A 15,325-nucleotide genomic window follows, 5' to 3' on the forward strand; every position below is an offset into this window, starting at 1 on the left:
CCTCTTTGTAAATCTTATTGTTGAGATCCCTTTTTATTTCTTTACAGACATATCAATATTGGATCAAGATTCCAGGCTGAAATTCCTGAACTACAAGACCGATCGTCAGTGGGGAAAGATATGCACAACGCAACTTTGGTTTGGAAACCATGGCCAGAACTGGAAAACAAAGTCTTCCAACAAAGAGGTACTGTATTATGTCACTTGAATTGTTTACTGAAAACACTATATTCAGTATAGAAATTTCTACTTATTTCTCACTCTTGTGCGTTTTTTTTTTACTTTGAAAAGGTCATTTAAAAATTTGATGTTTTAATTGATGCATTTGAGAAATTGTTACAGCAAAGTACAATGCAAACACTAAACAACTGTACGTTTCAGAATGAAAACTCTACACTATGTTGAGTTGGCTTTACAGAACCCTTGGATTTAGGTATCTGGCTATCATGTTGCAATAATTAACAGGATCCCTTTTGTTTCTGACAGTGGAAGACCTCTTAAATATGTGCTGTTCGAGTGTGTTACCTGGCGGAGGAACTAATTCAGAATATGCATTGCACTCCCTCTTTGAGTCCAAAGGGGATATTATGGTAAGACAGGAACTGAAGACAGAGGGTCATTCCTCTTTTATCTTGGCATCATGAGAAAATGAAGGTTATTTACTTGTAATGAGAATTCTTTGAGATGACTCTGCATATTCCCACTTATAGATTTTGCATCACCAGGCACAGCTTAAAGGTATATGCCCCTTCCACACTCTGCTCTTCCTCAATGTCTCCAAATGTTAGGAGGTTGAACTACATAAGGTAGCACTGCACCCTCTACTGCTTCAGTTCCTGCCACTGCCAACCCAGAAAAACCACAGTAAGACTTTGAGAAAGAGGGGAAGGTGGGCAGGAAGTGTGGATACGAAGAATACTCTTGAAGAACTCTGGATACGAGTAACCTCCATTTCTTAGTGGCTTTGCATATCCTCATTTGTGGGTAAGGTCAGCAAGCAGTATTGAAAACTAAGAAGGAGGGAAACAGTCCCAATCAATTTGGACTGTTGAACCAAATTTATCATCCACTCTTGAAGCCAAATCCAAAGCATAATGTTCGGTAAAGGTATGGACTTACTTTTAACTCACTAGCCATACAGAGTTCTCCCAACAGGAATACTTTTGCAAAAGATACTGCCACATCCTTAGTAGTATGAGATGTTACAACAGTAGGCACAGGGACTGCTGCTAACTTGTAACATTGAATGATACATTGTTTAACCCATCTGGAAATCAATTTAGGAGCTACTCTATGACCCAGGCAAGTTTTAACACATGAAACAAATAATCTAGATAACTTCCTAAAACGCTTAGGGTATGTCTACACTAGCTCGTTAATTCGAGCTAGGTAGGCAAATGAGGTGACTGGAGTTGCAAATGAAGCCCGGGACTTAAATATCCCGGGCTTCCGCGCGGTAGTGAGCTCGGGCTAGTGAAATTTCAAAATGGCGACTGGACAGGAACATGCAAATAAAGCCTGGAATATTTAAATCCCGGGCTTCATTTGCCTACCTAGCTCGAATTAACGAGTTAGTGTAGACATGCCCTTAGTTCTATTTAAATAATATGCTAAAAACCCTTCTAGCATCTAAAATATGCCATACAGATTCCCCTTTGTTAGCCTGTGACTAATAGACTGATATGAAACTCAGAGACTGTTTTCAGTAGAAACCTGAGATGAAGTGTAAGAAGCAGTTTGTTTTTATGAAAAACAGTGAACAGCAGATCAGCCATCAAAGGGTGCAGTTCACTCATTCCTCTGGCTGATGCTATCCCAATAATAAAAATAATTTTAATAGATAAGTAAAATAAATAACACTCTGTCAAAGATTCAAAAGGTGGCTTCATAAGCATAAATAAAAGCCAAATTAAAATCCCATGGAGGAATTGGCTCTCTCTCAAGTGTATAAAATTAGATAATGCCTTCCTCAGCCTTTAAATTGTATCACACAGAGATAATGGTCCACCAGCAATCAAAGTACAAGGTGAAAGAGCTGCCAAATGAACTCTCAGAGGAATTAAACAACCCTTCACACTTTTATGTAGGTATGTAAAATTAAAAAAACAACAACCACTAATTGGGTACCCAATTGCAATTCAGTCGGTTTACACAGTTAAACACTCCACAGGGTCCTGGTGGTGGCTGGAAGTTAAACGGATAAGGTAAACCAATAAAGTAGTAAATTAAATTCATAGGGTATGTCTACACTACAGTGTTATTTTGAAATATCTTATTTCGAAATAACGCATCTACACACAAAATGCATTTCAAAATAGCATTTTGCTATTTCAAAATAGCATGTCCACACTGAGTAGACTCTGAATCACATTTAAGGCTGGCTGGAACCAGTTCCGGCAGGGCACCAGGTCAGGACTTACTGTGTGGGGCTGCTTCCTGAGGCTATCTGAGGTCTGTGCTTAAAGGGACCCCCCTGGTCAGCCAGTTCTCAGGTTTCCCTGCTTGCTTGTCTACCTCGATGAGGGACAGCAAAGCATTTTGTATTTTCATACTCTGGTTGCCTTCACTCGGGACACCACAGCACTCAGCAGCATGGAGCCAGAGCTGCCCCGGACACTCTGGTACTTCTCTTGGATGCGTTGCTGTGAGCCTGGCTGCACTTTCTGCAGGCTGCCATCCGGGAGGTCCATCGGGGGACTGTCAGTATCCAGGAGGCCCTGCAGGAGAGCTTCCACTCTCAGGAGCACTAAGAGCCTCCCTTGTCTGCCCCACTGGGGTCTTGTGCCTCATTCCTCCCTCACGTCCTTCCACTTATCCCTCCCTAACCCCCATTCCTGATGTCAAAAAAAATATATGTCTTTTCATGAACACAAACTCTATTTAACAAAAAGGGGGGGGGGAGGGAATTAAACTCTGGTGAGACTGTGGAAAGGAGGCTGGAGAGGGGAGAGGGAAACCTGGGAGGAGGGAGCTAGAAGAGGGAAGCAAAGGGAAGAATTGGGAGGGAAAGCTCAGGGTTGGGGGTCTCGCCCGACCAACTAGATTGCCATGCAAACCTGCTCCTGGGTTTGCATGTGGCCTTTGGTGGCCAGGCTGGCAGCTATCCTGCCATAGACAGCTGCGTTCCTCTATCTAGTGCGGAGATCATGGATGTTGGGGGCATCCCCCTCAAACCTGAATAAGGTCCCTGATCTCTGCTCTGGACCAGAAAGGCGCCTGCCTTCTCCTGGGAGCTGGCAGACTGCTCCTGGGGAGCGGTGGAGGGCTGGCTGCCAGTGGCTTGCTGGCTCATGTTTTGGGGCCACTGGGTCAGGGGCAGTGACTCCTGGCTCTGGGCTGGCAGGCTTGGAGCTGGCAAAGGCACTGTGGCCAGAGTCTATCCCTTTAGGGGCTCCGGGAAGGTCGGGGGGGGGGGGAAGGAGGAAGAGAAGTGTTCTTTGTTGATGCCAGAGTGGCCACCACGGCACCCTGGGAAGGCTGGAGGCCCCCTAGTTTGAAATAAGTGTCAATACAGCACTTATTTCAAATAGCTATTTCGAATTTGGCATTATTCCTCGTGGAATGAGGTTTACCAAATTCGAAATAAGCGCTCTGCTATTTCAAAATTATTTCGAAATAGCGATTTGGCTGTGTAAACACTAGGAAAGTTATTTCGAAATAAGGGCTGTTATTTCGAAATAACTTTGTTGTGTAGACATACCCTCACATCCTTATTTTTAAGTAGATTGAAAATTCTAAAACCTAGGGAATAAAAACTGTAACTGGTAATTCATATTTTCCCAATATCCAAGAAATAAACCTCTTTTTCTTGTAGACTGTTTTCTATGCATGAGCAATATGTTTTGAGCCAGCAAGTAACAGGTTTGTTCCAGATTAAAGTCTGATAGTCCTTATCCATCAGAGGGAAAGACTGAAGATCTAGATCAGGATTTCCCAACCTATGGGTTACGACCCAAATATGGGTCGCCATTACGTTTCAAAAGGGTCACCAGGTGTCTCCCCAGGTGGCTCTGCCCCCTCTTCTCTGTCCATTTTTGAATTGCCTTGGGTCACCAAGTCTTCCTGAATTGTCAAAATGGTTCTCCATCTGGAAAAGGTTGGGAACCACTGATCTAGATGAAGGATCCTGCTCTGTTGCTGAGACAGCAAGTTTGAAGACAAAGGGAGGTGCTGACTGCCGAAGTAGGTCGTGTAACACTGCTGTGTCAGCCAAGATTGGGCAATCATGATCATCGTTGCCCTGTTCTAATATATCTTCTTCACCATTTTTTTAATTCATGGGAAGGAGGACAAAGCATGTAGAAGACCCTTTCTCTACCAGGAAAGCTTCCAAGATGGATTGATTGTCCATTTCTGCTGTTGACAAAAAGAAACAACAGGTTTTTTTTAACCTGGTTGCAAACAGATCTGCATTGGAGTGCTCCAGCTGGAGAGAATCTCAGGCACCACTTGATCCTTCATGCACCACTCGCACATCTGAAACCTGTCCCAGCTGAGATGATCTCTAATACATTGCTGTCCCCTGCTTAAAGCAAGGCTACCAGTAGATGTGGTGAATTCCCCTGTCGCGTAAGTTGACTGTTTTGGAAAACAACAGGAAAGAATAAGCACTCCTTGCATGTTGATGTAGTACATATGGATGTCCTGTCGATTGCTACCTGAAGAATCTTCCCTTTATGAGAGGAAGACAATATCTGAAAGCAAGATGAATGATTCTTAATTCCAAATACTTATATACTCTCCCATTTCCTTGTTGGGGTCTTGGAGGATGTTATGACAGAAGCTGAAGAGGATTGAGAAACATACTGAGAATCTATTTGTCTACCACGTCAACTAATTAATGATGTTCTGAGGAATGGTAACAAATATCTGAAGATTGACCAAACAGGGTCTGTAAACTTGAGACACAATGCTGCATCTACCTCATTCTGAGGCATGCAAGTGGAGTAAAGTAAGTGGTCACTGCTATAAGACTCATCCAATCCAAAAAGAAAATAACTGGGTGTGGTGGCGCATCTGCCCCACTCTGATGAGAGAAGGGCTAAAAGCAGGCCAGGGCGCCTGTGCAAACCCAGCCATTGAAAGAGAGGCTTCTAGGGAGCCTGTCAAAGGGCTGTTTGCTGGGGAAGCCCTGCTATAAGGAGCTGCTCAGCAGAGCAGGGGGCAGTTGGATACTGATCACTGAGGATGACTGGTTCCCTGGGAGAAGCACCTTGGGTAGAGAAGTGCTGGGCAGACTCAGGGGAACTGGAGAGACGCTCCTGCCTGATACCTTCCAGCTGAGCACCTTGACACAAGGGCTGAGAAGATGCAAGGGTCACAGGTTAGTGACCCAGGGTACTGTGAAGGCAGTTAAGAGGAGTAAAGGGAGGGCAGGACAAGGCTTCTGCCATAGGGTCTCTGGGCCAGGACCCAGAGTTGTGGGCAGGAATGGATTCTCCTCTCCCCGCTTTTTTCCCCTTGCACCACACCTTGTCACCAAGTAGTATGGCCTATGCAGACTGCAACCTGCCCCTGAGGCAAGAGGCTAGACTTTAAGGCTGTAGTTGGCCATAGCAGCAGGTATGAGACTGAAGACAGCTGAAACCCCTGAAAGGGGGCATAACAGAGTGGTACACGCAGCTGGGGAAGCAGACACCATGGTTCAGGGAGTGACGCAGATTTGGAGCCAGAGGTAGAGACTGCAGAGTGAAGACAGGCAAGAGATTGGCCAGAAAGTGGACCACTCCATCAGACTGAGTTAATTCCAGGATGACCAGCAGGAGGTGCCGTGGCTGTTAGTCAAACCCAACTACACTGTGTTTGACAGAGTCAGATCTCCAAAACAGAGGAGGTCCACGAGGAGTACAGCTAGTTCAGATTAGGAAGCCTAATCCGAACTAGCTACTCCGTGCCGCGTGTAGCCGCGCGGCACGGGGTTCGAACTAGCCGGGATTTAAAAATGGCGGCGCCCGGCTTATGCAAATGAAGCCCGGGAAATTCAAATCCCGGGCTTCATTTGCAAGTGCGGTATGCCTACATTACCCTCCTAGTTCGAATTAGGAGGGTAGTGTAGACATACCCTGAGAAACTACCCGAAAAAATGAAGGATTTTGGGTGGGAGGTAACTTTTCAAATTGTATTTTATAACCTTTTTCTATCATTTCTAGGACCCTCTTTTCCAAGGTAATAAGCCTCTAATTGTCAGTGAAATGAGCTAGCTTGTCTCCATACAAAGGAAGGGAGGAATTCTTGCCAGTTGCTCCACAACTCTTGTTCCTCAGGTGAAATCTGAGACCTTGTAGTCAGCAAAGGAAGGAACAGATTGCTTTGCCATAGCTATGGATTGGAGAGCAGCTAGCTTGACTCAATGATGCCTTTGACATCTTTATATGTTTAATCAAGGAATCCAACGAAACAGGAATAGAAGCCAGAACCAGGAAAAATCCCGATCCCCAGGATCTTTTCGGTACTTTAGGCTTGCTAAACAAGGCAACTGGAGCTGAAACATGCTGTTAGTCTTCAGCTCTGGTGATCTCCCAGAACCTGACAATTTAGCAAGAGGAATCATAGGGTTTAAGAGACCTCTGGAGGTCATCAAGTTCAACCTCTCCCTGCTAAAAGCAGGACCAATCCCAACTAAATCATCCCAGCCAGGCCTTTATCAAGCCAGGATTTAAAAACCTCTAGGGCTAGAAATTCCACCACCTCTCAGGTAACCCATTCCCATTGAAATAGTTTTTCCTAATATCCAACCTAGATCTCCCTTACTGCAACCTGAGACCATTGCTCCTCGTTCTGCCTCTGTCACAACTGAGAACAACCTCGCTCCATCCTCTTTGGAACCCCCTTCAGGTTGTTGAAGGCTGCTATCAAATCCCCCCTCAATCTTCTATAGACTAAATAGCCCAAATCCCTCAGCTTCTCCTCATAAGTCATGTGCTCCAGCCCCCTAATCACTTTTGTTTCCTCTGTTGGACTTTTTCCAGTGGGTCTCCCTTTCTATAATGGGGTGCCCAGAATTGGATGCAGTACTCCAGGAGCACTAGCATGCTTCTCCTTACGTGCTCTAAGTGTAAAAAGCTGAGAAATAGAACAACCAGACAGACAGTGGCCTTGCCTAAAGCACTTTACAGCACCTAACTACAGCATGATTGTCTGACATTGGGAAGACGTCTGGGTATGAAGCACAATTTCATTCCTGGGCTGACATTATCTTTGTTCAACGGAAAGAAGCACAACTATTAAAACCTGGCTGCTGCTTTTTTGTCAGTTCTATGTTAGCCAACTATACCAGAACTGCCTTAAACTACACTTAACACTAAAACAAACTACTATTCCAAACTATCCAAAGATGCTGAGTAGGAGAATACTCTGGATCTGATTGAATCAGTTCACTTCCATTTGGCACAGAGGTTGAAAGGTACTGAGGCAGTAGAGGCCACAGCGTCTCCTTGTGTGAACTCCCATCAAACTGGAGATGCTATGGGGAGGAGCAGGAAGGGGCAACAGAAGTTGTAGAAGTCAATGATGAGAGAAGGTTCTACCATCAGGCTGCACTGTGTGGTATGCAGAGCCATTAAAAGCAGAATAACATTATGAAATGTCTTTAGATTTTGTCACATAAAGGACCTTTTGGATATATTGGCAGTGGTTCCATGAACCTGCCCTATAACAATGCTGGGGCTGATTACTTCCTTTCATTGTTAATAAATTAAATCTCAAGGTGGGGCCTTTCTAGAAGTTTATTATACTCCTTGGATTACTATTGTCCTTTAGTCCTTGCTTTTGTGTATTTTAATACTACATAAGGCATTCCTGGGTTGATAATATCTTTGTTTCAATGGAAAGAGCCACAGGATTTAATTATCTGCCAATTTCTGTGAAAACATGTCAAATCTTTGTTTAATTGTTCAGAATTGTGGTGTATGATTGTTTGTTGTTGTCATGTGGGTAATTCACTTAAAGAGATGAATGGTTTGGGATTGGTGGTTTTATAGTAACATCTGAGGGCTGTACAAACAAATAGAAAAATAAAGTTCCTCCCCAGATCACTTACCATCTACTTTAAGGCAAGATGCAGCCAGTATAGGTAACAACCCGGAGGAAAAAATGGGGAAGTGAAGGCGTAGGGAACCATAGAATGATTACTTAGTTACAAAGGCTAGTTGTATACGCTACTGCATTGGTTCAAGTCAGGAAATTGTTTGTTTCTTTAAAAAATAAATAATATCCTCTACAGCGGACTATACCTCAGTCTGGCCATCTTTAGTTAATTGATTGTGGGTGACTTCTTGTAGGAGATGAAGCATAGTGAGTCTTGGAGAGTAATTTGATTATTATTTTTAATATAAAGAAGTAGAAAATAAATCCAGTTGATACTGAATCTAGTCACGTATTGTAAAACTTGTTACGTTTGTTCTGTGTACATTTATACCCCATTTATAAGTGATTTATTTCATTCTGTTCTTTTCTGTTTATATTTTGTAGGTTGCCCTGGAAATGCTGCTATTGAGGAAGCCAGTAAGATTGAAATGTCATCCTTTGGCAAATTACCATTATGCTGGTAGGTTCCTGTGTGGGGGTGTTTGTGTCTGTGTGTGTGTATTTACATTTTATAAAGAGCACACACAAAGCACACATAATTTTGAGAAAAACCACTTGATTCGTACAGGTTTTTCCTTTATTTGGCATAATTTCTGGTCAGATTTTTGTAACCAGACAGTATTTGGCTATGTTAATATTATCTTGCTTTTTTATTTCATGTCATGAGAAAGAGATGATGAAATACACTGTGTTGATTTGATATAATAACATGTAAACTATGATGATTTAAAAAAAAGATTCTAAATAGTTGATGCTACAAAAACATCTGTAGCATCTCAAACTATCCTCTCCTATCACTGAAAGGGAACATTCTTAATGATGGAGAGATGAATCTTCTGAATCTTCCTTGTTTTTTGGGGGCTTCTTTGTACATCATCTTAATAGATATTTGTACCAATTTAGGCTGATTTCTGGCATTAATTCAAATAAAAAAATCCTCACTGAAATAGCAGAGTTCTATGTAAAAACATGGCTCATATCTGACCCCTTGTATTGAAACACAAATGAGAAATGAATGTTCAATCTTATGTACTGCTCTGCATTTTCTACTACAGAAATTAAAAGGTACAATTCCCAAATATCCTAAAGTAACTTTAAAAATATAAGACTTAACTGTATTGATCTGATGGAAATTATTGTAATTTATTTTAAAGATGTAGCTTTTTTTGTAACTTTGAGCTGGTCCCTTAGCCTCTTTATACCAAAGTTTCAGCAATGTACAAATTTACCTTCCTTGTATGAGTTTTCTGATGTTTACATATTTGTAAGGACATTTATGGTCATTGCATAAAAAGTCCAAAGTTCAGCTTAGAAAATAATTCTTGCAAAGTTCAGCTTAAAAACAATAATTCTTGTTTTCATGTTACTAAATGCAGAATCATTGTTTGTGTAGATCTAGACTAAAACAAATAACTCTAGCCCTTCTACTTCAACACACATAATGGGAATCCCGTTTTCTTCATATTTGAAAATACCTTGTGAAACACATACTCTGGCCAGCCACTAAGCTTTATATGTTACTAAAGATTAAAAAATAAGAACCATAGGTGAAGCAAGTCCCTTCTCACCCCGCTACTTCACATTTTGTGTCTAACAACTGTTCCTGCAAAGTTGGCACAGGTTCTATAGTAAGATTTCTAGCCTGAGCATAACCATTCTTTCCAGCTTCCACTGAAAAGAAACAATCCAAGAATTTCCTGATGTTCAGATAATCAAAACATAGAGAGCAGATTTTGGTTTCTTGCCAGAGACCATTGTGCCACTTAGAAAGCGCAGAGGAGCCAGATTTTGTCAGTGGTGACTCAGTGGAGAATTCACTTGATGGGGGGAGCTCTAAACTAGTGTACTGTTTGCAGCATGGTGCAAGTGTCAGCTGCCATCCCAAAATGTGGACATGAAGAGTTTCACCATACTATGTTGATCCTACACTGGTGTAACTTGGAGCAGTCCCTAGGTTGCTCTAAAACACCTGAGAAGACTTATACCATTCCAATATATCAGGCAGCAACCATAGGCCGATCCCTGATTACCATGCCAATCCCCCTGTCCATAGATCTTAGATGCAGGGGCAAATCTAGACCACAGTTTCCTTCCTTTCAAGGATAAATTAACAACTTAAAATTCACTATTAAAGCATGTGTTAAGCCTTAACAAAATTAGGTACTAAAAATACGCTGTGTCTATGTGTGGGTCTTTGGTTTGGATGGAAGGGTTGCTGATTACTTTTCCTGAGCAGTTCTTTTGAGGGGAATATTCTATCTTTCACCCAGAGAAAACCAATTGTCATTTCAACCGAAAAGAGAAAAATAGTTATTTATATTGCAGGAAAAGCCACATCTCTTATAGTTGGTTACTGCCAGTGATGTGTACAGCCATGGCCTATGGTCACCTAATATTGTTTAGATCAGTAATTAGCCAATAAGAGTGAAATAAAGATCAGAAACTAGAAGAGAGATTTTTGGTGAAGAATTAGTCTGCTAGATTTTAAGTATTCATCTTCAATCAAACAAATTTGCATCTTTTTCTATAAGTAATTCACAGTGACAAAGGCACTTACAAGATAGGGCTCCAGTTAAATGTCTGCCAACTACTATTAGAGCTGTAGATATCCTGTACCCTGTAGTCTTCCAGGTGAAGTAAAAGGACCAGAATTTCTCAAGCAAAGAAACTTGATGAACATTAGAGTCAGTACACTACATGATGAATCATAATCTCACCAATCCAGGTTTAAACCCTATTAAACTATAGAAAGCCAAGTACAAAACTGCTATCTGAAATTCTTCAGTGCAATGTACTGTTGCATCTGATATTGATAATACCTTTCTGGCTATTTAGAGAGTTTATAAGGTAATTTATTTGGTGATTATTGGTCAATCAGCTGCTCTATTTATATAGGATGTGTTATTGCAGGGAAACAATCTAACTGCGAGAATTAGTTGAATTCAAACTTTATACCTTTAGTGAATAGTTTGTGTGTTTTGGTTTCCTCTCCTCAGTATATAAATTTCATTTATTACAGCTCCTTGGTGTATATGTAAAGCAGAGCTAGATCAAAATAGGACACATTGATGACTCATGAGGATTCTTAACAATTCCTCAAATATGGGATATTCATAATGCTGCTCAAGATACATTTTAGGCAAAAGAATGAGTGAATAAGGGGACTTTGAACCATACTTCAAAGGTCAGCATACTGAGACGTTGTCAGGCTAATGAAGGAAGGATATGTGAAATGTTAAGTGTCCTCATCCACACACCAAGAATGATGGTTATTCCTAAACTTAGGAATAACAGGAATAACACACTAATTTGTTTATTTTAGAGACCGTCTCTTTTTCTGTACTATCAGCTGTCAGAATATAACATTCAGAAAAAGGTGGTCTCTCAGGCTATGTCTATATAGCAGAGTTATTTCAGAATAACAAAGAGCGCGTCTATACTACAAGATTTTATTTCAAAATAATGTCGAGCTGGAGAACTTCTTACTCCGACTCATGGTAATCCTCATTTCGTGAGGAGTAAAGGAAGTTGAAGGAAGAGTATTCTTCCTTTGACTTCCTGCTGTGTAGTCAGTGCCAAAAGCCGAATTAAGCTATTTCGACTTCAGCTACGCAGTTAACGTAGCTGAAGTTGTGTAGCTTAATTGAACTGCTTGGTAGACATGCCCTAAGATAGCCTGAACCCCAAACAGAAGATCTGTTGTCCTTTGAACTGCACCAGGGTTTTGTTAATTGGGTAAACAGCTCTGCAGTACTCTCATTTGAGAAATGGGTAAGAGAGAGACTGCATGAAACAGTGGTGTGTTCCTATCAGTTAGTAAACATCCAATACAAAAAAAAAGACACTTTTTTTTTTATGTAGGCCATATATTATCTTACATGTACCTCGTGCTATGCATGTAGGGGCCTGAATTGACCCACTGAAATGATTTAATCTAACATGTCTCCCCTTGCTTGTAGAAGGGATTTACTGTCTGTTACTGTCAAAAGGGATTTACTGCAGTAACATTCTCTCAGTATACACATACAATGGAGCATAGGATAAACAGCCAAAATATAAAGACCTGCTTTAAAAACTGATCCGTATTCCAAGTCTCAGTTCTTTCTTACTGCATTGCAGATACTCCTATATGCAACTCCGTGTTTCCCACAGCCAGCAAGTACAAAATCAGTTTCCCAGCAACCAGAGTTAAAAACAGCTTTTCTCCTGTTACTTTTCCTACAGAGGTTTTAGCCTAGTTAATTAGGCTGCTTTAATTAACCCTAATATTTATATTGGGATCCCTGCTGATAACTCCACAACTTTCAGGAAACCTCCTAGGTGTGCAGTAAATTAACCCTTAGCTCATTGTAATAATTCATAAGAAAAGAAGAGACAAATGAAGCAGATTGCTGAAGCTTATGTCTTATCATCTTTTTTTTAAAAAGCTTTAAAGCTGTACAGTTTTGCGAAAAGGGTACAGTTTAAGTCATAACATGTTAAGCAGTTTTCATTCCAAGATCTTAAATATTTCAGTAACAAAAACTAAACTTCACTACATTCTACTGAGATAAGCATGGTTCCCATTTTAATATGAATAAAGTGAGGCACAGAAAAATAAAGTAGTAAATTTACACAAGAACAGACCAGGTAAACAGCAGAGATTGCTGGAGATGATTAGAAGATGATTAGGTGTTCATGAAGGTTATGCAAATAGGAAAAATACTAAGTAGTAGAGAGCCAGAATTGGAGAAATGGCTGCTTATAGAGCAGTGAGTCAGAAGGCAACCCTGAGGGGATAAAAGAACAATGAATGAAACTCAGCCTATGAATCAGTCCCATTATGTAAGGGCCATACAGAAAGATTTCATATAAACCTAGATCGAAACTGCTAATATTGCTTTTTCCCTGATATCAGAAATGCCTTTAAACAATAAAAGGCTGATATCACTGCAGATATCAGTGATATCAGCTGTTTCAGAAAATGCTGTTTCAGAGGTCATGACAGGGAGATATGTGCCATAGTCTTACTCTTTTCAGTTGATAAAACTGAGGCACTGTTCCTTTGATTAAGAATGTCAAAGGAGGTGCAGGCGCAAATTGATAAGTACAAGATGAAATTGAAAAGCAATAAAAACTGAAAGTTGATAAAAGGATGTATTTTTACACAAGACATAATTAGTCCATGGAGCTCAGTTCCACAGGATAGCCTCAGAAGAAGGAGAGGCATATATATAATGATAAAAGCCACACTTATATTAAAGTGCTAAAACCTCTGGGCTACGTCTAGACTGGCCCTAATTCCGGAAGAGTCATGCAAAGCAGGTAAGTCAGAATAGGGAAATCCGCGGGGGATTTAAATGTCCCCCGCGTGATTTATATAAACATGTCCGCCGCTTTTTTTCCAGCTTGGGGAAAAGCCGGAAAAAAGCGTCTAGACTGGCGTGATCCTCCGGAATAAAGCCCTTTTCCGGAGGATCTCTTACTCCTACTTGAAAGAGATCCTCCGGAAAAGGGCTTTATTCCGGAGGATCACGCCAGTCTAGACGCTTTTTTCCGGCTTTTCCCCAAGCTGGAAAAAAAGCGGCGGACATGTTTATTTAAATCACGCGGGGGACATTTAAATCCCCCGCGGATTTCCCTATTCTGACTTACCTGCTTTGCATGACTCTTCCGGAATTAGGGGCCAATCTAGATGTAGCCTTTATGTTTTGGAGAATAAACCATCCACTAATAGAATTAGGAAGCAACATCTGACACGGACAGATTATTCCATACCTGGCCACTATGAGATTTCTTTCATCTTCCTCTGAAACATTGAGTGCTGTCCACTTGCAGACAGAATCTGATCCAGGAGAGCAGCTCCTGATTTCCTCATATTTTGACTGGTGCCCACTAAAGATTTCTGTGAGAATACCAATTTACTTGGAGGGTCCACATTAGATTTTAATACCAATGTTCAGAGATGGAAATTTATTTTTTCCTGGGTAGCTAATCTAGCAAAATAAATAGATGATAATACTTGGCAGTGGTAGAGCACCTTCCATCCAGATATCTCAAAGCACTTTGCAGTTATGGCTACACAATGAAATAGTTAAATACCATGTCCAATTTGGAGATGGGACTAAATCACAGAGAAGCAACTTGTTCAGGGTCACACAGTGAATTTGTGCCATAGCAAGTATTACAAGCAAGCATTCTGGACTCCCAGTCCTCTGCTCTAAGGGTAAGTCTACACAGCTGTGTTATTTCAGAATAACTGATTTTATCCTGAAATAACATAGTGCACATCTACACTACAAGCCTTTATTTCAAAATAATATTGAGCTGGAGTACTTCTTATTCTGACTCATGGTAACCCTCATTTCACAAGGAGTAAGGGAAATTGAAGGAAGAGTGTTCTTCCTCCGACTTCCTGCCGGGTAGACTGCTCCAAAAGCTGAATTAAGCTCTTTCAACTTTAGCTATGTAGTTGACGTAGCTGGGGTTGGGAAGCTTAATTCAACTTCAGCTCTGCTGTGTAGATGTACCCTAACAGACTCGTACAAATAAAGATAAAGGAGGCTGGCAATTAGAAAACAAACTGTTTATAATATCTCATTTGTTTTAGGATCTGACACGTGGACACCTCTAGAAAGAAGATTGTTTAACAAAGCATTATCCACTTACAGCAAAGATTTTATTTTTGTACAAAAAATGGTAAGGAGCCTTCTGGTTTTGGTGTTTGCCATTTTTAACCTTTTGCTCTTTCATAGCATTATAGAACCATATAAGATTAGGGTTGGAAGAGACCTCAGGAGGTCATTCTTGCCATATTCAGTTTGAGTGAGTCTTCCTGTTCTTCACCCTTTAGTGACAGACTGACTTACTGCATTCACAGAACAAATGGAAGTTAGAGGGATTGCATAATGAATAAAGAATTCAAGAACGTATGTGTGTATGGCACCAGTAGAACTAGGAATTCTGTTACTTTATAAAGTAACAGTAAATTCCAGCATGCGTTTTCAAAATCCTGTTTTTTAAACCATTCCAATCTATTAGCCTGTCTCTCAGAAGCTTGAATAGTTGAGCTGTGGAAATCTGTGGGTTATGTGCTTTATATCTGTGCATCATTTCTGCAGTAGCTGTGCAGATGTAGAAACAAATTGTATATCTGCACAGGACTCTGATGGTAAGAGTGGCAGCTGGGAGGAACCGAAGTATAGATTCTCCACCCAGGCAAGGGCAGGTGGAGGGCCTGCAACTCCACATGAGTTCCCGA

The 15,325-nt window shown here is 41.0% G+C and overlaps 1 protein-coding gene across 7 annotated transcripts in view; it reads left to right on the forward strand.

Moving 5' to 3' along the window:
- TRERF1 (transcriptional regulating factor 1) overlaps positions 1-15,325 on the forward strand; it is a 138,430-nt gene that overhangs the window by 109,399 nt on the left and 13,706 nt on the right. For all 7 annotated transcript variants that reach the window (XM_075925440.2, XM_075925439.2, XM_006122095.5 and 4 more), the window contains 4 exons: positions 48-187; positions 487-590; positions 8,470-8,545; positions 14,675-14,763. In XM_075925440.2, coding sequence (XP_075781555.2) covers positions 48-187; positions 487-590; positions 8,470-8,545; positions 14,675-14,763 — 409 coding nt within the window. The remainder of the gene's footprint in view (positions 1-47; positions 188-486; positions 591-8,469; positions 8,546-14,674; positions 14,764-15,325) is intronic.

The sequence above is a fragment of the Pelodiscus sinensis genome, chromosome 3 (assembly GCF_052426305.1).
Source record: "Pelodiscus sinensis isolate ZL-2025 chromosome 3, ASM5242630v1, whole genome shotgun sequence".
Lineage (NCBI taxonomy): Eukaryota > Metazoa > Chordata > Testudines > Trionychidae > Pelodiscus > Pelodiscus sinensis.